This window comes from Triturus cristatus, chromosome 4_1 (assembly GCF_964204655.1).
Source record: "Triturus cristatus chromosome 4_1, aTriCri1.1, whole genome shotgun sequence".
In the NCBI taxonomy this organism is placed as follows: Eukaryota; Metazoa; Chordata; class Amphibia; order Caudata; family Salamandridae; genus Triturus; species Triturus cristatus.
This window is the reverse complement of record NC_140585.1, coordinates 616,310,899-616,335,965: the sequence shown is the minus strand read 5'-3', so window position 1 is coordinate 616,335,965 and position 25,067 is coordinate 616,310,899. Positions and strand designations below refer to the sequence as shown.

General features: G+C 44.6%; 1 protein-coding gene across 1 annotated transcript in view; it reads left to right on the top strand.

Moving 5' to 3' along the window:
* The window catches only part of PTPRQ (protein tyrosine phosphatase receptor type Q), a 1,724,016-nt gene that overhangs the window by 1,147,100 nt on the left and 551,849 nt on the right, over positions 1–25,067 (top strand). Inside the window, exon 44 of the mRNA XM_085652983.1 lies at positions 7,822–7,973. Within this exon, the coding sequence (XP_085509109.1) occupies positions 7,822–7,973 (152 nt within the window). The remainder of the gene's footprint in view (positions 1–7,821; positions 7,974–25,067) is intronic.

The window sequence follows — 25,067 nt, the reverse complement described above, 5'->3', positions numbered from 1 at the left end:
AGTGAATTTGCAAGGTTTTTTAAATGCTAATTCCTAACTATAACGTGTGTGAAACCTATGGTTTTTTCAGTGAATTAGTACGGTTTTTTAAATGCTAAGTTTTTTTCCCTTATAATAAGCCCTGTAAAGCACAGGGGGTGGGGTAAGTGTGGATAGTGTTTTTTGCCCTTAACAAAAGCCCTGTACATTTGGTGGCTTTCGGCCACCAAAAGCACAGGGGGTGGGGTAAGTGTGGATAGTGTTTTTTTTATTTTTATTTTTTTACCGTACGCTTACCGTAAGCGTACGGTAAGCGTACCCCGCGAAATTGCCGAAAAAAAAATAAAACCGTTTTTGCACTTGGGGGATGTTTGGGGACTCCCTCAACATGACTATGTGGGAGGGAGTTGTCAAAACAGCCCCTTTACATGTTTTTTGGCTTGATATTTTAAAAATCACTCTCAGTGCGAGAGACAAAATGGCGGCCGCCGCTTCCTGGTTTCGGCCGATTCGAATGTTTACTAAGATCTAAGAGCCAATCAGAATCGCGCTCGCGCACGCCACCGTACGCTTACCGTAAGCGTACGGTAAGCGTACCGTAAGCTGGCTCAGATATATATATTGATTTAAAGGCTATTTTCTCAGAATCTACTGAACAGATTTACACCAAACCTACAAAAGGCACTTCCTTGACCTAGGGACTACCTCTCTGCCAAATTTTGAGTAATTCTGTTCAGCCGTTCGGGCTGTAGCTCGTTCTAAAGGTCCTATGGAAAAATGCATGGGAAAAACGCGTTTTGGGACCCCCCTTTTATCTCAGCCCCCGCTTGACGGATCCCCCCGAGACTTTCAGGGTAGGAGCGGAGCGTAGCGCCCCACCTATTTTGAGAAATTTGCGAGGATTCGTCGACCGGCGCCAAAGTTATTCAAAATAGAATGTTGAGGTTTTCCTATGGAAACGTGGTCCTAACTATAACTACCTACTGGCTATCGCCAGTAGGTAATATATATATATATAGATAGATAGATATAATTATATATAGATATATATATAGATAGATAGATATAATTATATATAGATAGATAGATATTGTACCCACTGGCGGTCGGCAGTAGGTAGTTATATTTTGGATATAGTTTCCATAGGAAGAGCGTTTATTCATTTGCCAATAACTTTAGCATTGTTATTGAATCCTCACCAAATTTTCGAAACTAGTTTGATGCTCACTTCAGCTGCTGTCTTGAGATTTTCAGGGTGATCTGTCAATCGGAGACTGAGAAATAGTGGGGTAGGGTCCAAAAACGTTGTTTTCCCATCTTAATTTCCATAGGAAATTTGGAGAAGGCTACAGCCTGAAATGCTAAAAAGAATTACACCAAATTTGGCAAAAACGTAGCTGTTGGTCCATAAAGCAACTTTTGTGAATTGGTATAGATTTGTTTAGTAATTGCGGAGTTATTTAAAGGTTTTCCAGATATGCAACTGGTGATGCAAAGGGTTTGTGACCCCTTCCAATTTTGTGCTAAGATCTGATTGACTGCCAACACTTTAAACCAGGAAGTGTTGGCAGCCATCTGATGACTCAGCTTGAACGAGTCACAGAAAAAACATTTTAAAAAAATAAAAGGGGACATGGTAGAAACACCCTGAGCCTCTAGGCAGGACTAAAAAAGCTATTTTTTATACATTATAAGCGAGATGTAAAAAACAAAGCGTGGGCTCCCATGATTCATTAGTTAATGGCCCCCGGGTGGTCCAGGTACCAGAGGCATTCTGATAATAAATGAGGGGGGCTTTTGGGTTTATTGCCACTACCTCCATGGGGCTTATTTCTTAATAAACACATGGGCCTTTTGGACCTCCCCAGGCCTCGGGGACCACCACATCCCGGGGCCATATGCGAAACATAAATTGGGGGACCTCATGGACCCCACCGTGCCCCAGAGACGACCACCTCTGCGGGCTTGACTTGGAAAAAAATGCAGGGATTGGCTGCTTGGCAACACTCACAGCCCTTGGCACTCTCACCACCCTGGAGCAAAATAAAACATTAAGGCGGGGGAACTGAACGCTCCCCCCGCAATCACTGGGCCACCGCCTCCCTGGTGCTGTGTTGTGCAAAGGATGGGGGTCATGCGGCTCCCCTCCTGGAGCCATAGGTGGCCCTGGGGACTGCCGTCTCCTGCTATATTCGGGGGTACGCCCCCCTGGAACATAGCTGTATACTATGGCTTATTGGAGATCTCCAAGGATGTCCTTGGGGTCCAACTACCCCTCCTGTTACCTCCAGTAAGTCTCACACAGTGGGATTGCTGAAGCCACGCCCTGCTTTCGACCACTCTGCAAATGCGCCTCCTGGCGCACTACTAGTAGGGGGATGAAGGCCACTTGGCTATTGAGGGTCCTTGGGGGCCTACTACCCCTCCTGTTACCTTCAGCAAGTCCCACAGTGAGTTTGCTGAAAGGCTTTTGGTGGCCATGCCCCCTTTCTCCACCACTCTGCAAACTCACCTCCTGTTGCACTACTGTATGATTTGGGGGTCTCTAGTTGGCAGAGGTAGGTACCTTTGACAAATAGGGATCCTTGCGTCTAGTCAGGGTAAGGGGGTACACTCCTAAAATAACCCCTGCTCACCCCCTTGGTAGCTTGGCACGAGCAGAGGCAGTGTGTAAAGCATTTGTGAACACATACAGTAACCAAGTGACAACACTACAGATGGACACCACACAAGTTTTATATCAAAAATAAGTATTCTTTATATAGATTTAACACAAAACCATACACGACAAAAATCCACAATACTGTACTTAAAATAGTAGAATTAGCTTAGTTCTGTTTAGATGTTAAAATACGACACTTTGAGTCAATATACCTTTGGATGCGTAACGCTATAGAACGAAAGTGTTGCATGGAAGGTGATGCGTCGGTCCCTCACACGCAGGAACGGTTGATGCGTCGGTTTCTAACTGCGCTTCCGTGGCGATGCGGCCCGCAATGCCGTGATGCGATGAAGATCCGGTGCAATTAAACAAAGATGGCGTCTTCTTCTTGTTGAGACACGATGCGTGCACGCCCGATGGCCGTGCGGCGACTCAACGATTCTTCTGAGTCGCTACAGGCCCTGCGACATGCTTCTCTGATGATGCGAGACGTCTCGACTCGATGAAACAGCTGCAGCGGCGACACCCTTGTTGAGTGATGTGACGATAGATGCTGCGGCGGCGACACGCTTCTCCGGTGGTGCGAGGTGCTTCAGCTCGATGCGACAGCTGCAGCGGCGACACCCTTGTTCAGTGATGCAACGACAGCGGCGGTGGCATGCTTCTCCACTGTTGCGATGCGCTTCGGCTCGATGCGACAGCTTCAGCGGCGACACCCTTGTTCACTGATGCGACGGCAGTGGATGCGGCGGCGACATGCTTCTTTGATGTTGCAAGAGGTTTCTTTTACGATGCGATGCGATGCAACAGCTACAGCGGCGACACTCTTGTTGAGTGATGCGACGGCAGCGGCTGCGGTGACGACACGCTTCTTCTTCGTGAGTCGCGGTTCCAGCTCCTTGCGACACGCAGTCCCTCAGAAGGCCCCAATAAAGCTGCAGGCACTTCCAAAGAACTCTGGGGAGCTGGTGGTTGAAGTCTGTTGTCCCTGAGACTTCAGCAGGAGGCAAGCTCTTTTCTCAAGCCCTTGGAGATCCTTCAGAAGTTGAATAAAGTACACAAAGTTCCTTTTCTCCTCTCTTTGGCAGTCAGGCAACCACTGCAGGCCAATCCCCCAAGCAGCACTTCAGTTTAGGGATAGTCTCTCCTCAGTCTTTCTGGTTCCTCTCCTCAGCAAAGGTTTCTTCTTGTTTCCCAAAGTGATCTAAAGTTCTTTGGTTTGGGTCCCAATATTTATACCCAGTTTCTCTTTGTTCTCTGAAGGCAGAGAGGCCTTTGCCTAGTCCAAACCAGTTCTGGTCAGTCCTGGAGCACTTTGTTGACAAGACTCCTTCTTTCCTTTCAGAGTGCAGGGCAGAGACATCAGACGCACCACAGGAGGTGGAGCCAACATTGTGGAGGGAAGGCACAGCCCTATTTAGATCCCAGGTGCAACTCCTCCCACCCATCTAGATGCAGATCTCTCCATTCAGCCTTATGCTGACTCACCCTGTCTCCTGGAATCCCCCAGCCCCTGTCACTCAAACTCCAGACAAGGAATATACAACCTAGCAGAGGCAGGTTTGGATGGTTAGACAAGAAATTACCTACTTTCTAAAAGTGTTATTTTCAAACACAGAATGTTTAAAACCAACTTCACTAAAAGATGTATTTTATCATTCTGAGTTCAGGCATACTAAACTCGAATTTCAACCATGTTCCCTGAGTCAGTTAGGATTATAAGATGTAATAATCAAACTGCCTATTCTGGCCTATGGGGAACAGGTAGCCTTGCAATAGTGAAAAGCGAAAATGTGCTGTAATTCACTATTAGGACTTGCCACACACACCAGGGCTTGTCCTACCTAATACTTACAATGCACCCTGCCCTTGGGCCTACCACAGGGGTGTCTGATATGGAGAGAAGGGAAGGTTTAGGGACTGGCAAGTGGGTGCACTTGCCCAGTCAGCATGGCAGTACCAGACTGCCCACAGGCCCTGCAATGGCAGACCTGAGACACACTTTTACAGGCTGCTTCTGTGGGTGGCACAACCAGTGCTGCAAGCCCACCAGCAGCATTTGGATTACAAGCCCTGGGCACTCCTGGTGCACTGTACTAGGGTCTGACAGGTAAACCAAACCAGCCAATCATGGAATCACTAATTCATACATCAATTTACAATAGGGAGCACTTGCACTGTGGCACCAGACTGCAGTGGCACAGTGCCCAAAGCATCTAACACTAGTAAAAATACATGAGGCAACAGCAAAAAATGGAAGGGAGACCCATGCCAAGGTGCCAGGTCTAACAACTACTATTTGGTGGTTGAGTTTTTTTGGCTCTTGAGGTTCCTTGGGGGCCAACTAGCCCTACTGTTACCTCCAGCTAAATTGCTGAGATGTCATTAAAGGCCTTGCCCCTTTCTCCACTACTGTGTAAACGCACCCCCTGGTGCACTCCTGGTTGAGAGAAGAAGTCCACTTTAGTCCTGAGCCCCTCAGGAGGCAATGGGATCCCATCCCCCCATCAGCAGTGTATTGAGAGGCATGGTTGCAGAATCTTGGAGAAAGTGGTTGTGGCCTCTGACTACCTCTCAGTAATCACACTGTTTAGAGCTTACTGGAGGTATCAGAAGGTCTTGTTGGCCCTTAAGGACCCTGAGCAGTGAAGGGGACCTCATTCCCCAACCAGCAGCACTCCAGAAGGCGAGTTTTCAGAGTGGTGGACAAAGGGGGCGGGCCTCCTTCGAGTTGCCAGCTTTTTTTGTAAATTATTTTTCCATTTTTTAGGAAGAGGGGCTTCATGGCTCCCCTTCCCTGGGTTGTTTTGGGTCCCTGGGATCTCATCCCCTGGGACCCATCCTTTCTTTTTTATGTTATTATTATTATTATTTTTTTTTTAAAGGAACGGGACGGCGTGGCTATTTTCGGCCCCGGGGACCCCATCCCCTATGGCCCGGCCTTTTCTTTTTCTTGAATAAATATTTAAAGGTGGAGTCCCACCTTGGGACCCCATCCCTGGGGCCAGGCCTCTCCGTTGGTGACTGTGGGATCGGTGCTCCCACCATGCCATAACAAACTGCAATGTCCCAGGGGTGGGCACCGGGACATTGCTGGAGCTGGCCCTGGGGGTGGAAATCCCCAGGGTCATCTAGGGCTCCTGGATGGGGGGGGCGTGCCCTTACTTCAATAATAATATGTGCCCCAGGAGGTGGTGGCCCCTAGGACTCTGGGTCAGCAACAGACCCCTTAATTATTGCAATTGTGCCCCGGGAAGGTGGCGGTGGGGGTTGCTCGGTGGGTTCCCCTCATGCCTAATGTAAACTGCCCCAGGGAGGTGGAGGTCCCTGGGGCAGTGGGAAGTACGTAGGGCCTCCCCCTCATTTTTTGTAAAGAATATATGTGCCCTGGGGAGGTGGGGATCCCTGGGGCTGTGGAGGGGTGGGGACCCTGCATTATATGTCATTGAAACCCCAGGGAGGTGGCAGTCCCCTGGAGGCAGACTTTTGAGGTGTTTCCCTGCGGGAAACAAATCAAAATAGTGCTCCCACCTGGAGGGAGCAGCATACATAGCTGCTCCCTGTGGGCTGGAGCAATGACGACTCTCACTGCATCAGTTCCAGGGCGCCCCCCTTTAAGTCATGCGGGACCTGGAGGATGGACTCCTCGGGGCCAATAACGGCTCGGGGAGGGGAGCCCCGTGGCCTGCCTTCTCTTTAGTTAAAAAACAGCCCTGGAGGATAGGGTCGCTGGCGCCTAATAAGGGTCAGGGGAGGGGGGCCATAGACCATGAACTATAAGTGGTGAATTTCTGTGTTTTTTAATTTCAAAATGACTCTACTGGACTATTCATGATTTTGTTTTATAATTGTAAATATTTTTTTTACATATTGCATTTGTTTGTAAAAAATAAAAGAAAGAAAAAAATGGTGTGCTTGCTAGGGCCCAACCTATTGTTGTCGTAAACCTGAGCAGCTACTTTACATCAGATATTCAGTCTGGATCAAGCTTGTCATGCTGGTTCTAAAGAAGTTGGTTTATTTATTTTAGGTACTTTGAATAGATCAAGCCTTGCTATAAAGAGGAGTGGTGCATTTTGCAGTAAGATCATTGTAAACATGAGGTGTTGTAGCTAGACCTTATAGTGTGTTTGCCTATTTGGGTCCATATTATAAACCAGGATGTGGTGGTGCTATTGGTTGGTACAATAGTGCTGTAGTAGTCGGGAGAGTAGTAGACTGAGAATATATGGCTAAATTATTGCATTATACATGTTTTTCATTGCACTGACTTAAAAAATCAGAGACAGGGAAATGAAATGGTTTGTCTAGAATCACACAATTATTGGTCAACTGTCAAGTATGGCATTAGAACCTGGGTGTCTAGGGGCAAGTTAAGCGTTATAAAAAACAACTAGAGCACTATATTAAAACACATCCACAAAACACATAATTAAAACTTTCTCTACTTGCCATTCCCTACTGGCCATATCCCAACATGGTGATTATATTTCCCCAATTAGAACCTTTAGAGATCTCCCCCTTTCTTTTAACCTATAGGGGTGGTCACAGTTTCTTTTTTTTAAATTTCTGTTCTCATGGAGCCTGCTTCCGTTGGGCCGCAGGCACCTTAACGGCCAGCGGCATAGCCATCAATAGTACAATGGGTTCAGTGGCACTGGTGATGAGGGATCTATGGAGCTACATGCATCAGAAATAGAACTGGTTTTTACTACATAAACTGGATTGGAAGACCCAGTGGCCAATTTTCCTGTGGTTTGCCCCTCCCTGCTCATGGCAAACACCATTGCTAGACAGAGAACATAACAGAACAGAAGCTGTTAACCTGTAGTTTAAGACACACCTTTATTCGAGGTGGGGTGGTTGCATGAAATGTAAAAATACATGTAGCATCTGGATACAGCTATAGTTGTGAGTAGAGCCTTGTAGATAGTGATTTTGTGAGGTACTAGAGAATTAACACATTTTCTGTAGGTGTATTTTGTTTATATGACTCCAGTAGCCCAACAAGATATGTCTACTTGTCAGATGTCATTAACAAGTGCAATTATGGAAGAACGTAATTGAATGTTATTGTAAACAACACAACAATATAAACGTGCATATGTAAATTGTTCAATTTATTGTAGATTTCATGATGTTTAAAATATCAAGTCTCATTTATATTTTGCTTTTTTTAGTGCCAGAAGGAGCTCCACGGAACTTGACTGTAGTTAACTATACCGCAGAGGCTGTGTGGTTAAAATGGCAGACACCCCAAAAGCCAAATGGTGTTATACATCTTTACAATTTTAAAATTTGGGAAAACAGCAGTGACTTCATATTTTATCAGGTGAGTTAAAGCCAGTGAAAACTAGATGTTACTATGTTCCTACAGTTCTTTGATATAATTAGATAGAAACATGGCTCTTTTGTACTGATGTCCTCTTAGATTTGCAATGGGTACATCAGATCCTGCACCCCGTTTTCAGTAAAATGTTTCAAAATACAAGAAAATCATGCATGGACCATACCAATATAAAACCGTCTTTCTAAATTTAGAATCATATCTTTTTTTTTTTATTTCTTTTATTATCCATAGTTACAAAAAATAAAGAAAAATACAAAGACAACATTGTTACATTCATATACGGTTATAGACATCATAAATGTATGCTACGTAGCCACGTAATCAATCAGTTATCCAATATTACATACATACCACCATCACTACTACACGAACAGCTACCCCCTGCTATACTCGATCATAGGTTCCCATATCGCCAAACCAAACCTTCTTCTGCTAGGGTTTTTAAGTGCATATAAGCTAACTTCTAAATTAAAGATATTATAAAACTTTGCCCGCCAACTTTCAAACGGGGGAGCCTCCGACTGTAACCAAGACGTGGCAATACAGAGTCGAGCCACTGCTGCCGCTATAAAAACCAAAAAGTGATATTTAAACAGAGGTTGACCCTCCATCAGATCCTCCCCAATTCAGCATCATACTAGCAGCAAATCGAATCGGTTTTTCAATGACCAATGAAATACATTTTTCAATGTGCCCAAAAAATTGTCCAAGCTTAGGACACAAAAAAAATATATGCACCATATCAGCATTATCTCCCCTACAGCGAAAACATTTCCCATTGTTTACCAAGTTCCTCACCCCACCCCATTTCATCATAGCCGCAGGGGTACGATACAGATTAAAAACCGTTTTATAATGCTGTGCCCTTAATGAGGCTGTAAGACATACCTTTCGAGCCACAGTTATGGAGTTTTCAACCGAAATCCCACTGTCTGCCAAGGTTTCTCTCCATTTAAGATTAACTTTCTCCATATCACCCCTTCTAGATATTAACAGTATTTGATACATCACTCCTATCTTTGCCTTACGCCTAATAGCCTCAACTATTTCATAAGACCTAACCGTCGAGACATGTTTCATTAAAAAGTCACGAATCTGCAAAAACTTAAAGAATTGTATGGTTGAGACATTATATTTATCCCACAAATTAGCGAAGGACAGACAACCCCATCAGTAGCATAAAAATCACCCAAACATATAATACCTTTTAATTTCCAGTCCCTTGTTATGTGATCACAGAAGATGGGGGGTAATAGTTGATCTGCTAACAATGGTGTATATGAAGAGAGTCTAGGAATCTGAAATGCTTTCCTGACAGTGTCCCAAATCCCGAAGGCAGCCCCCAGAATCTTAAATCGAGTCCTTTTATAGTAACTTCCATCAGGTCTAGTAAAAAGACAATTATATGTCACAGGGCCCAATACCATCTGATAGATAGAGGGTGCCTCTGCGGGGTTGCTCACCTCTTCCCCAGTCAATAATATACGCATGTTGGCCAATAGACAAGATATATGATAAAAAAAGAAATCCGGGACTGCCCACCCACCCCGCTCCACTGGAAGAGTCATATATCGAGCAGCTCTCCGTGGTCTCCCTGGCGCCCAAAGATACCTGGCACATAATGATTGAAGATCTTGTATCTTGGATTTGGGAATTCCAAAGGGAACTGCCCTGAAAAAAGACTAACTCTCGGGAGAATAACCATTTTCAATAAATTAGATCTTCCCACTAATGAAAGATGCAGACTTTCCCAATTTGTCAGGGTTGTTTTAGTCTTGTCCATTATAGAGTGCCAATTAACCTGTACTAGATCTTTTAAGCAGGGTCTGATTTTGATGCCCAGATACAGAGCTTCTTCAACAACTCTCTGCGCTTTTACACATGAACAATCTGTGCAGACCAACTGAGTTTTAGTAATATTTAACTTATATCCAGACACAGCCCCAAATCTACCAGCTAACTGTTCGATCTCTGGAATAGCTGTGTCAGGATCAGTTGTTATAACAGCAATATCGTCTGCATATGCCAACACAGAAAAATGCTCATTGTTCACCATGAACGGTGGAATATGATTACTTAGTTCCAGCATGTTTAAAAAGGGGTTGATGTACAGAGCAAACAGGAGCGGGGAGCACGGACAGCCCTGTCTCGTACCCCTAGATATCATAACATCATTGGAACTATATCCCATTGCACATATCTTAGCAGTGGGGGACCGATAGAGAACCTGCAGGGCCTGTATAAACCCAGGACCAAATCCCATTCGGTATAGAACCCCCCAAAGGAATCCCCAGGCCACTCGGTCAAACGCCTTCTCGGCATCGAGCAGGACGAGCCCCAGCATCCTAGACTCGGCCTGCGCGATGTCGAGAAGGGCCACAACTCTGTTAACGTGATTGACCGTAGCACGTCCTGATTTAAAGCCATGTTGTCTTTTCGAAACCAAGTAAGGGACAACCACTGATAATCTATTAGCCAACATTTTTGCATATAGCTTGCCGTCACAATTCACCAAAATGATTGGGCGATACGAACCTGGAAGGTCAGCAGGTTTATCTTTTTTTCTAAAAATCACTATATTTGCTTCTTGCCATGATCTCGGGGCATTACCAAGGAGGGCAGCCTGACATACAACAAACATATCCTCCTTCAATTCTTGAAAGAAGACTTTATATACCTCCGCGGGAAGCCTATCAGGCCCTGCAGCCTTCCCCCCACCACACTATTCACTGCTTGTTCCAGCTCCTCTCTAGTGAAAGGCTTTTCCAGCATTTCAAAATCTGCCCGGTCCAGATGCTCCCATAACAGCGGCCGGAGTCCCAGATCCGGAGGAAGTTTACCAGAGACCTGCTCTGCCTATAAGTTTGTATAAAACGCATGGAAAACTTTTAAAATCTCCTGTGGGTCATAAACCGATGAACCTCCCATGTCTTTTATAACTTGTATTCTTTGATGAGCCTCTTTGGCACGAATTTTCTGGGCAAGGGACCTACCAGTAGCTTCCCCATACTCATACATTTGCTCTTTATACAGCTGGTGCTTACATGCATTTTCCTGAGACCATATTCGATTTATATTTGCCTTGCAATGTGCCAAATTATCCAGCAAATCCGTTACATCATGGCCGGTCCCCAGACCACCAGACAACCTTTTTTCTGCTTTTTTCAATTGATCATATAACTCCGAGATCATCAATTTTGCCTGTTTCTGTAAAAAAAGCCCATAGCTTAGCACCTCCCCTCTAAAACAGGCTTTAAACGAATCCCAGACCATGTTACAAGTTGCAGAGTTTCTATTTATTAGGAAATAATCCTTGATCCAGTTCTTCATATAGGTAACAAAAGTTGGATCGAGTAGGAGCTTCCTATCAAACGTGAAAGACTTAGGGGGTTTATGTTTTGCCATATTTGAAACTTTAATAACAACCGGAGCATGGTCCGATGTAACCCTAGGATAAACTTGCATTGAGGCTTCAGATGCCCAAGCAGCATCTGCAAAAAAGTAATCCAACCGGACTAGCTTCTTGTGGGGACAAGAAAAAAATGTGTACCCTGGATCCTGCAGATGATGGGTGGCCCAGACATCCACCAATCCATGATCCATAAGCAAGGACTTCAATGCCCTAAACACTTTAGGCTTACGACCCTTATAATCCTTTCTACCCAATTGAAGTGTGTTACCAGACAAGTTAATGTTCATGTCCCCACATACTACTAAGGGAGAGGGCCAGAGTGCTAACTCACCATTTAAATATTCCACAACTGTATCCTCATCAGAATTGGACCCATAAACTGTACATAAAGTAAATCTTGCTTCCCCAACTAAACACTCCAAAATAGCCCATCTCCCATGCTTATCTACCATTTGCCGCCCTGGGACCACTACAAAGGGTCTAGCTAATATTGCTACCCCTCTAGCTGTATTAGATTGATTAGAAGCCACCAAGAGGCTAAACCCCAAATCTGTTAAACTCTTTCGCTTGAGCCATGGGAGATGAGTCTCCTGTATACATACTATATCTGGGTTGATGACCCTGAGTTCAGACTGAACTCTCTTCCTTTTATCGTAACCGTTAAGTCCACATACATTAAAAGAGCATATCCGTAAACCTAAATAAGCCATACATCCATCTTCAGCCTTTGCATTTGAGATATCATAATTTTAAAAACAGTAACAATCGTCTTACTTAAGAACAAGTAACTATGGAACATTTCCCCCCCCTTTTTTTCCCTCCCAACCCACCCCACATTCCCTCCCTGTCCCTCCTCCATACCCCAAACCCTCAAACCCCTCCCCCCCTACCCTGCTTATGCGGCAAAAGGTCCATAGGTCCCTAGCGATGGAGAGCCGGAGTGCCCCCCACTGAGAATAGACCCCCTCCCATGAAGCCTTCTGCTATATCCCCCACTTCTAATCCCTTACATTACGTGCAAAAATTCCTTTGCCTATATTTCTGAATTGAAAAACTTGGTCTGACCCTTATAAATCACTTTTAATTTTGCGGGGTTAAGCAGGAATACCTCTGCCCCTTTATCGAGAAATAAGGGCATTAGTTGGCGAAGCTGCCACCTCCGCTCAACTGTCGCCTGGCAAAAATTTGGCCTCACAAAAAAATCAAACCCTTTAGCCGACCTTTTTCTATTAGGCCTAGCAAAGTTATAAACAGCTTCTCGCGCTAAAAAATTATTCATAGAGATCAGAATAGCCCATTAGTTTGACCAGATTGTGTTTTTAAGTGAAATGGGAATCGGTGAGCTCTCTGCAGCTCGATTTTCCAATCCCAATGTTTCAAATCCGGGAATGCCTCTGTGAACAGCTCAATCACAAACTGTCGTGTGTCCTCGCCTTCTGAGCCCTCTGGAATGCCTAATACCCGAAGATTATTTCTTCTCATCCGATTCTCTAAATCGGAGAGCTTCCATATCACATCCTCTTTTTGACTTTTTAGTGCCTCTGTGACGCCCTTCTGTGCAACAAGTTCGTCTTCCAGTATGGAGATTCGACCCTCCGCTTCCCCTACCTGAAGACCGATATCTGTGCAAGTCTTGGCCATCCTCCTGATGGCATTCTGCAGTTTGTGGCAGGCCCCCTGAGTCCTAGCGCTCTCCAGTCTCGTCTCAGCTCGATGGGCAACGATAGTTTGGTAGATCAAATCAAGAGTAGTCTCACTCGCAGGGTCTTGAACCGGATTTATCACTGATGTCACATCTCTTTCATCTACCAAAGACGGGTTTCCAAATGAGGTTGAAAACGAGTAGTCCCAATCCATTGTACCCACAGTCCCACGGCTAACCCCTGCATCCCCCTGTGCTTTGGGTCTACGGATTATTCCTGTCTGGGATATAGACAGCTTTTCTTGACCGGTGCTGTCTGTGTCATAATTCGCCCAGTCTTTACTTAAATCTCCTTCCTCGGATGAGGATGAGGGGTCTGATAAGGAAAAAAAGTTAGCCATTAGGTCATTGTCAACAGCACCTTCAGTTTGAAAAATGTTTTGGTTAATCACATTGTCTTGGGTTTCTTTACCCAATCCGCTGGGGGATCTGTATTTGTGCCTCAATGGGACTACATTACCCATAATGCCACTGGCCAGAAGGTTAGTTTCACAACTGGATGTTTCTCCCAAGGCAGCTCCTGAATTCAAAAGTGTCGTAGAAGTAAAGAGCTTCTCCATACCCCCCCGGCCTTCCTTGGGCTGCTCCCCGAGTACCCCCACAATGTCAGATGTGGCAACATCCATAGACTCTGCAGGTTTTACCACCGGGTTTACATCCGGAGAACAAGCCGCCGCAGCATCCTCATGAGGCACAGCAGGAGCCAACACATCAGGTATAATCTCATTTGAAGATGCTGCCTTAAATTTCAAATTGTCTACATCCTGAGATGCCTTCTTACTTTTACTCGGTTGTGTTTTAAAGATCAAGGGTATTGTTTGTTTACCTTGATGCGACACTGTTTTTGCACTAGACTCTGCATGATTACAGCTACTGCCACCGCTGATCTTATCCGCGCTCCCCACCTTTAATCTTTCACCGGCTGGAGTAGAAAGACCCGCTGTCGCAGCCGCTGCTGTCGATGCTACCGCGCCACGGCCCTTCACTGACTTGGGAACTTGCTTTGGCGCCATCCCGCTGTTCCTAGCAGAGCACTGAGATGAAGAGACAAGAGCCGAGAGGTAGTAACGGCCAGCCCAAAACAAACGAAGCACCCGAGTCAGGTCTTTCCAGGGTGCATTCAACAGCCACCGAATCATCCCCAGTGCGTCTCTGTCTCCGTTTGGGTTTTAACACATAATCACTGTCGAGGCCAAAAAAAACACCGTGGGAGGGGAATCTCAGAGAGAGCTCTCACACCAGCTCACTCGGCCATCCGACCGACCGCCATCTTGCCGCCTCTCACACTGATTTAGAATCATATCTATATATAATCTTCAACATTAACCTCTGAAGGTATAATGATGATGCTAAATTGAGAGAAAAAGCAACAGGTTCTTTCTCAGTTTTGTCAGAGAAGATATTCAAAAATAGATTCAAAAATGTTTATGTCTAAAAATGTAACAATGAGCGCTGTAAGGTTATATGTCAAAACGAACCCATAATGGTAGCCCGGGCGCTTTTGGCGTGACAATCTTTGGTGGCATCACCCCCAATGACCTTCGCCAAGATTCATTCACTACAACCCTCCAAATGTGCCCCAATGCATAGCCCCTATATCATATTTCTTTAATTTATTTTATAATGCTACTCATCCCAATATAAGGTGTCAGAGACAAACAACCATACAAGTACGTAATCAGTTTGTTTCCTTCAGAGGCTCAGAAACAATCAGCCCACGGGGCTTGTCAGTGTGGCAGTCTATCTTGTTCTGCATGCAGCCTATTTCATACTTGGTGTAATAGACTGTTTACGCTAATTGAAGTACCTATTCACTGTGCTCTCTGTCACAGACTGGTCCCTCATAATATTACAAATAACCTGCTCTACATTCCGGTGCACCAACCTGCATTAAAATCAGTGATCACATTAAACAACTCAGCTTTCCTATCCCACTGATAAACTTCACTTGCATTTATAATGGGTTGTATGACGAAATATCGGCGTCAAAAATATCACCCCAAAAAAAAGCGAGGTCTCAGATATCAACTTTACATACTTTGTATGTAAAGTTACAAATACTGTCCACAAAAATATAGAAAACCTTTACATACTTCATATGTAAAGTTACAAATACTGTCCACAAAAATATAGAAAACCACAACATAACCATAGAAAGATAATTATTGTAAATTGTACTCATTATACACCATATTAACATTTAAAGAATATAGCTAAAATAGAATAAAAGTATTAACTTACAACCATAAAATAAAAACAAATACTGATAAACATACTATTTAAAAAATAAAAATATTTAACCATAAATGATAGAACATCCTAATAATAATTCGATGTAATTATAACCACTACATACTGAAAAATAAACAATTATACAACATTAAAATTAAAATAAATGCATAAAATATTACTTCAGATTTCTTTTTAATTATATTATCCTACTTTTAAAATGAAAACAAAAAATGTATTAACATAATACACTTGGAGGGGTCACATTTTTTACTTCAACTCCAACTTGAGCAACAGTAGGGAAAATGTTGGACTTTGGAGGAGTCAGATTTACATATGCATCAGTAGGGAATGTGTTTGTTGGAAATTGGATTACTGGCTGTGGGAGGCGAAACATTACTCAAGTAGTAACCACAATCTCTCTCAGGGTGAAAAACAAACAAACCCCAAATTAATCTGTGCCTAATACTCTGGTAGCTTGGCATAAAGCAGTAAGGCTTAACATAAGGCAATGCGTAAAGTATTTATGCAGCACCTCAAACGGTAATAAAGAAAATTCCACAACAATTTAGAAAAATAGTGTCAAATTTTATAAATGTTTTAGACCAAAACAACAAAAATCCAATCAATAGAACGGGGAATATGCAATTATAAAGATTTCAAATAAATCAAGCTCCTAAAAGCATAAAGCGCCACACGCAGTTATCTGGTCATGTGAGGCAGGACGAATGTCACAAGATCAGGCTGACCACGATGGAACGTGGGCCGCATACAGGGACGAGGTTAGTCGTGCTGAAAGAGTTACCTCCAGAGTCCTGGCAAAGAGTTCTGCTTGCTCTGGAAGGGGCCACAAGGAGCAGGGAGAAAGTTGCATATGGTTGTCAATGTAACGCAAAGGGCAGGCCAGAAGTCACAGACAATTGTCGCTGTAGCATGAAGATCCTGTCAGGCATCATGGGCAGTCATTGCTGGAGCTTTGCATTAGTGGTTACTGCAAGCAGTCGATGCTGAAGTGCAAACTACAGATGTTGTGCTTCCTGGCGTAGCTGGCAGTTGCTGTGGCATGAAGAGTCGGGTTCTCTGGAGCTTCGCGTTGGCAAGTGGTGTGGGAAGTAAGATCTTGGAACAGGACTGTTTGAGAAGAGCGTAAAACTTAAAGATATCTCTTTTTCTTTTGAGAGGAGCTCAACTTATTACGCACGAAGAGTTCAGGACCTGAAGGACTCCTCTTGGGGGTCAAGAACTCACTCTAACAAATGCCAGTAGGGCTCAGGCAGGTCCAGTTGCAGGTCCAGGCAGCAGATCAGCTGGGTAGTTCTAGGGAGCCTCTGATGCTTGTAATGCCCTGCAGCTCAGAAAAAGAGGCCAGTCAGCTGCCCCTTGGAAATGAAAGGTGCAGGTCCAGTCTTCCTTCTCAGCAAGTAGGACAGCAGCCAGCAAAGCAGAAGAGTAGCAGACCTTCTGGCAGCAAAGCAGCACAGCAGTTCTTCTGTGGTATCCATAGGTCCAGGAATGTACTGAAACGTTGGGTCTGAGAGTCCACTTTTTATATCTGATACCTTCTTTGAAGTAGGAGACGTTTCTAGAGAATTTCCTTTGAAGTTTCCTGCCTCCCCTGCCTTACCTAGTAGCAGGTTGGCCAGTGCCCAGCTCTTCCACACCCCTGCTGCCAGTTGATGGCCCATCCAGGCACACCCTATCCCTCTATTGTATGTAACCCAATGTTATCCTATGGAAGCGACAGGCCTTGCAGTAGTGAAAAACGAATTTAAGAGTTTTTCATTACCGGGGCATATAAAACATAAATGTATGTGCCCAACTTTCTAAATAGACTGCACCATGCACAATGGGCTATTTAGGGCCCACTCTAGGGGTGACATAAGCATTAAAAGGGTAGGTTTCGGACTGGGAACAGGTTTATTTTGCCAGGCCAAAATGGAAGTTTAAACTGCACACACATTGCAATGGCAGGCCTGAGACATGTTTAAAAAGCTACTAAAGTGGGAGAGCCTCAGACCCAATAGTAGCATTTAATTTACAGGCTCTGGGTACATGCAGTACCAATTTACTAGGGATTTACAAGTACATGAAATGTGCCCATTAAGTGTACGCCATTGTTACCATGTTTAAGAGAGAGAACACAAGCACTTTAGCACTAGTAAGCAGTGGTAAAGTGTGCAGAGTCACAAGAGCCAACACAAAAAGGTTCAGAAAACAGGAGGGTGAAGGGGTGACCCTGCAGAAAGGGGCAAGTCCAACGTTGTTCAGGTTTACTACTCCCACTTCAACCTGAGCAGCAGAAAAAAATATATTGGACTCTGGAAGGGCAAAATTTACTATTCTCACTCCAACATAAGCAACAGTAGGGAATGTTTTGCACTATGAAAGGGTCAAATTTACTATTCCCACTCCGACCTGAGGAGATGTGGCCAAAAGACCAGAGCTACTGCCTTTAGAACTGGCGAATTAGGTTTGTGTCCCAGAGTTAACTCAACATCCTGTGATTCTGGGAGTATTTCTATTTGACCCTGTGTAATATTATCTGGTGCTCTAATTCCCTTGGGTCACATCTGTGCTATAAATAAAACCCATAATGAATAAATAAATAAAACAGTAGGACTTTGGAGGGGTCATATTTACTATTCCCATGCCAAAATAAGTAACACTAGGTTAAGTGTAAGTTTAAAAATAGATTTACATATGTCGTACCTTATTACCTTAAAATTCCACAAAAACAAAATAATATGATAACATTAAATATATTTTAAAAAATAACACAATAAAATTAGTATACAAAAAACTAAACATACTATAGTTAATTAGTATGCAAATTAATAAAAACAATAAAATAATGACCACAATAATTTTGTCTACTTGTCTGCGTAAAAAATAAAAATATTACCATATATTTAAAATGAACTATTAACTAACTCAAAAACTGTACAATTATCAAATTAACTAATGAAAACATGGAACATAGTTATAATCACTAAAAATGTAATTTCTAAAAACCTTTTCACCCTCTTCCACTACAAACGTAGCAACCCCCCAAAAACAAAATTGTTATACATTAAAAAAAAGTTACAATGTATTACCAAATCAAATACAATTAAAACCACCCCAGTAAAAAGTAATTAAACATACATACCATTAAAATGCTGACAACTTATTACACATATATAGATAAGATTCAACAAACTAATAAATGAACAATATAACTATAACTTAAACAATAATAAATATTTAAAAATTTGATTATTACCTTCTGTCTTTTGTCTCACAATGTTTTTGATGTAACAATATGTGTTTCTCACGATAAATCTGAAACAATATTTTGGTGAAATACCTATCATTAATTTAAGGTGTGTGTATTATATGTTATAAGCAGTTACCCGTTGTTGAAAGGCAAACAACATTGGTACAGAGTGTTCTTTTTAGTTATCTATTTTACTTTGTCCCCACACTCACTGACCCCACCTCCATTCTTCTGAGGACCCCCATACATTTGTTTATGGTTTCTATAAAATGCTCGTCCATGGAGGGTAAAGCAACTTTTTGACTGCATGCTGGATTTTGTTTTTGCTGTTTTTTTTACTCTGGGCACTATACCACTGCTGATCAAAGATAAAGTGCAAGCGCTCCCTCTGTAAAATATGATTCTGATTGGTTATCCATGATTGGCATATTTGATTTACTGGTAAGTCCCTGGTAAAGTGCACTGGGTGTGCCCAGGGCCTGTGAATCAAATGCTACTAGTGGGCCTGAAGCACTGATTGTGCCAACCACGAGTAGCGCTAACAACATCTCATGCCTGCAAGTGCAGTTTTAAACTGTTATGTCGATCTGGTCAGTGTACCCTCTTGCCAGTCCCAAATAATCCCTTTTATTACATGTAAGACACCCCTAAGGTAGGCGCACAGTAGCCCCATGGGCAGGGTGCAGTTTATGTGAAAAGTAGGGCGCTGGTATGTTTTACATGTCCTAAAATACTGCCAATTTCGTTTTTCACTATTGCAAGGACTATTTCTCCCATAGGTTGTCATTGGAGCTACCTTAAGTGTAACTTTCCTTTGGGAAAAGATCGAGATTTGGAGTTTGGGCTCCCTAGACTGAGGATTTAAAAACACCTCTTTCTATAAAGGTGGTTTTTAAATTGTGTGTTTAAAAATGCCACTTTTAGAAAGTGGGCATTTTCATACTTTTCCATCCTGTGCCTCTGCCTGCCTGTGGAATCCACGTCTGGTTTTGACTGACAGTTGGGCTGTTTGTGCATTCACATTAGACAGTCACACAAAGGGAGCTGAGGTGTGCCCTGCATATCCTGATTGGCTATCACCCGGCTGATGGGCCTTCCTGAGCTAGAGTAGTTCTCTCTGACATCAGAATAGGGCTGTGCCCGTCCTCTCACAATGCCCCCCTGTAGTGTTGTGGAGCCCGGTCAGGACAAGGAAAGATGTGTGCACTACAAAGACTATCCTTTGAAGTATGCCTACTTCAAAGGCAGGAAGGGGTATAGGTATTGGACATGTAACCCCACAGTTTTAGAACAGTTCTGGATCAAGAGGAAATTCTGCCAAGAAGAAGAGTTTGAAAAGCTGTAAGAGGGGAACTGCCACTCTGCTTGTTGCAGTGCTGTGCAGGCCTGCTGATTTCAGCTTCTGTCTTAGGTAGAGAAAGGACTGGGCTGTACTTTCTTATCCTGCTTATCAAGGGTCTCCAAGGGCTTGTGTGCGCTTGCCACCTGTTGGAAGTCTCAGGGCCATCACATACTTAGTCAGCAGCTTCTCTCCTGGGAGGTCTGACCTGCTAAGTGGTGCCAATTCCAGTTCTGGGTCCTTGGAGGTGGTTTTTCTGCTTCAAGGACTGAATATCCAGGCATCAGCCTTCAGCACCTGTTTTTTCCACCACAACCTTGCCATGTGGTTGAAAATCCAATGCGTCGCCTCGATGTGGCTGGAGAATTGACGCAGCACTTGTCGTGTGGCTGCGAAGTAGCTGCAGCCCCAGCCCTGAGCACCGTGTCTCCAATGTTTTAGACCCCTGTTCCCACTTCAACACAGGCCCTGCTGTGCGACTGAAGGAATTGACGCTCACCAGTCCGCGGCTGTGACATTCAACACAGTGCCTGTTTTGCATCCACATCAACCCAGCGCACCTGGATTTTCCACTCTTTGAACCTGTGCGCCAAGTCTCCAGCTACACCGTAAGGAACCGAGGCTGCATGTTCAGAATTTGATGCATCTCTTCTACTTGAAGTAAGGAATCAACGCAACCCTTCTGCGTACAACAGAACTGATGCCAACATTCCCTTGGGACTCAATAATTGACACCGCTTGTGTTTTTAGATGCTTCCCTCCTCTGTGGCTGCTTTTTGTCTTGGATATTGCCGCAACAAAGGTACTTTGTCCTGAATTCGATACATCCATGGAGTTCTATGGAAAAACTTGCTTAAACCTTTAAAAAGTGATATCTTTGCCTATGCATGTTGAACTTTTTATAGTCTTGTTTTGTTTAGATAAAGATTGGTTATGTTAATTTTATAAACTGGTGTGGTGTCTATATGTAGTGGTTTCACTGTGTTACTGTGTGTTTTATGTACAAATGCTTTACACATTGCCTCTTAGATAGGCCTGACTGCTTGTTCCAAGCTACCAAGCGGTGGAGCAGGGTTTATCTTGGGTGTGTAACTACCGTAACCTGACTAGAAGGAAGGACAGAGTGCATACCACTGCCAACTCAAGATCCTCATTTCTAACAGGTATTTTTTATTTGTCTGAGAAGTATATTTCAGCTAGTCACTGATATGCTGCACAGATAAGTCCTCACAGTCTCCTTGCTGACAATTTACTAAGGAGCTGAGGGTCTGTAATTGGTGCCCTCCCAAGCCTAGCACTAGGAGTGGCACCACTGCTTGCGACTGCCCTAAAGCTGGTACTGGCAGCGCCATCAAATCAACAAAACCATTAATTATTGGGGAAACACCTGTACAGTCCAAAAGTTATTATTCAAACTGAGCCTTCTTGTTCCTGTGTCGGTGGAGTCACTGAAATATTGTTCAATTGACTCAACTACGGATCAGAGCCATAAAGCCATTTTCAGCATTGAACATAAATTTATAACAAAATATCACTCTATTTTATGCCTGTTGGGAACTCACAGAAGGATTTCTGATAGGCATCAACAGCATTACAGCTGTGAATTTCTCTGCCATAATTGCTGAGAAATCTTCAGTAGTAATACTACACATGGAAAGGGTGATGGAATGCATGGATTTAGGTGTGGTTTTCCTAAAATGTTTGTAAATATGTGCAAATACGTGCAAACGTATACGTTTATTTGTTGTTAAAAATATTGATCCAACACTTTCGCACCAATGGTCAGAGTTGTACTTTAGTTAGGTGCTGGAGTAATTACACTTCCAGTGTCTGAATGACTAATCTCCAAACACTGAGTTTGTAATGGGGAAAGGGTTTCATCATCGAAATGTGGAGAAAAGAAAAAAATATGAAATTGCACATTGAGATGCATTTCCCCAGGGTCGAGATGTAACCAATGTAAATTCCACATTAAGGAACCGGGACCCAAGGAACATGTCATATTACATTCCCAAGTACTACACTTAGGAACCTATGCATGTCCAAGGTCCCATGCATACTATTGGCAAAGTTTGGAAATTTCCAAAAGTAGTAATCCTGGGCCTGTTGTATGTATGTATATTTGTGTTATTCATATAACATTATTACAGCCTAAAAGGTTCAAATGCAAAGGCACATTCAATGCTCCAAAACTGGAGCAGGTTTCGGGCAGTCCTGATTGATTTGGGGATATTATTCAGAATCCTATCTCCACAGACAGACAAGGTTCAGTGCCTTATTTTTTCTTGTTGCACTTTCTTTGTCTCCAGTCTGATGGTGTCCTGTCTGCAGGTGTGTCAATAGCTACCCAAAACGGTGAGCTTGTCAAACAGATATACAGTGGTCAAAACCACAAAAGGTGATTGGAGGAATGCTTGCAGTAAGTCTAACCATTGGCAATCGCTTAGGGTTGCATTCGAACCATTGTTGAATTAGCTGAGTCCACTATGACACCTCAGGTTGGACTCAGCCATATGAAAATCAGTACTATCCCTGCTCCAATAGGAAAAGTTCAGCCACAACTGTCAGACTAAGTCCTCTCTGAATGGGAAAGCAAGGAATCCAAGACCGGTTTTGTCCTGATTAGGGCTAATCAGTCAGAAGTTGCTTGGTTGCAGTGGCACAGTGAGCATGGGGACCATGTCTGGGAATACCTTTACCGCTTAGGGAGGTACAATAAACACACAAAAGGTGACAGGAGGAGTGCTTGCAATAAGTCTAATCATTTGCAATCGTCTGAATTGTATTCCAACCCATTGTTCTTTTGCCCACCAGACCACCTCAGTAGTGACCTGTTGGACTTGGCCTTTTTTGCAGGGTCATCCCTGAACTTTTTGCCTTCCTCCTAGCCTTTTTTCTGACATGGTGTTGGTTGGGCACTTTAGCACCGCTGTTCAGTGTAAAGTGTGTGTGCTCTCTGTGGTAAATATGATAAAAATTGGTCTACACCTGTTTGGCACATTTAATTTACCTGTCAGTCCCTTGTAAAGTGGTATCTCATATACCCGGGGCTGGTAAATTAAATGCTACTGGTGGGCTAGCAGCGCTGATTGCGCCATCCACCAAAGTAGCCTTTCAAACCTGTCTCAGGCCTCTGCCATTGCAGGGCGTGTGTGGACAGTGTTACTGCCGCTGTGACTTGGCACCTAAAGTGTGTGCATGTCTGTGACCCCCTTTTACTACATGTCAGTCACCCCTAAGGTAGGCCCTAGCTAGCCCTATGGGCAGGGTGCATTGTAGATAAAAGGAAGGATATGTACCTTAAGTGTGGGACATGTCCTGGTAGTGACAAACCGCCATTTTGGGTTTCTCACTGCTGTGAGGCTGCCCTCTCATAGGAATGCATTCGGGATTCCCTGATAAAGTGTTTCAGTGGTAATTCCTGATATGAGAGGAGCAGCGTGGTCAAGTTTGGTATGGTTGGAATAGTAATAATAAATGCTGCGCAATGGTGTGCGCATATTTATTATCACTATTTTATAAATGCCACTTTTAGAAGTGGGCATTTCTGTGTGCTATGTGTCTGCCTGCCTGATGTGGATTGCATGTCTGGCTTTGGAGTGGCAGGGGCTCGTGAGGTGTGTATGGCTCCAGGAGGGGCAGGCTGAGTCAGCGCTAGGCTGAATAGAGCAACTGCATTTGGAGTAGTGGGTGGAGTAGTCCTCTGCATAGGTCTGTGCCTGTCTATGTGAATGCTGGCTCCGCCCCCCTGTGGTGGTCTGATGACTGAGCCCCCATCTAACAAAGGAGGTTGTGAGCACTGTACACAAAGTGCTGCAACATCCCCCAGAATAAGTTGGAACTGGTTCCCCCAAGCCCTGCTCCAAGGACAGACAAAGGACAACAATCTATATTTACTGGGGCTGTGACCCCATAAGTGTTGTGCTGTTCTTGTGCTATCTGGTGCTGGAGCTTCTGGGCCCCAAGAGGAACCCCCACGAGGGACTGCCTCTCTGCTGCAGGGCCCCGTGTGCTGGCTTGCCTGGGCCCAGCTGTGCTTTAGGGAATCTCTGGAGCCCTAGCGCCTCGTGAGCACTATATTTTTTATGGCCAGGTGAAGAAGGAGCGTGTGTGTCGTGCAGCGCTGGACTACAAAGGAATCCTGGTGTGGGACCCTCCCTGCGCTGCCTGCCGGTGGGAGCGGGTGCCCACCCCGCATTTATTAGTTTATCAGAACGGGAGCCCACCCCGCTGTTGTGTGCCCCTCGAGCGGCAAACCCACCCCGCTTCTGGTTTTATGTACAGGCGGGTGCCCACACCGCATTTGCCGAGAGAAAGAAGCCGCCGAGATGCAGCCACCATCGCGAACCAGAAGCCAGGTGAGGAGTGCCTGACCAGGGGTGTGGCCAAGAGGGAAGGGCCGCAAGGGAGGAGGTCAGGCATCACGGCGCCTGAAGTGACGCGGGGCTCTCGTATTGGTGGAGAGAGCCCCACGGAGTCCAAAAGGCAGCGTGTACCTAAGCGTGGATCCCGTGAGCTGGAAGAGAGCCCTGCATGCTGGCGAGCCTGACACGAGAAATAAGGAGAGGCCCCGGGAGTGGGATCAGCTGAGGCACACTGTCGGTGCCTTCCCGCCAACAAGGAGAGGAACTTCGTGAGCGGGGGCTTCTGTGATGCATGGCAGGTGTCGGGAGCGGCACCAGAGGAGTACCCGATCAGTCTGGTGAGTGGGGGCAGAGCGAGGAAGCCGAGTTGGTGCTCCCTGAGGCACCGTGATACCGGTGTCACTTTCTGCACAGCTGACCTGCCCGTTGGTAGACAGCTGCATCATGGGGGCAATCTTTTGGCCTTAAAAGTCCCAGTGGGGGCTCAGGAGGCCCGACCGGGCCAAGGGTGATTCCACTGCTGCCACAAGAGTGAGAGGGCAGCTGCAACGAGAGGTCCCGTGGAGGAGGATCTCCTGAGGCACGTTTAGTGCCAGTGCCTAAGTTGATGGGCAGTGATTAGGTGTCGATCGAGGGCACCCGGAGGAAGTGCCCCCAAGGCACTGTAAGTGTCTGTGCTGATTTCCTTTGGGAGCAATTGTGTGTATAGGAGTCCCAGACGGGGGCTCCAGAGGTACGGTAGTGCCAGCTCCTGTTTTTGCTTCCCAGCTGCAC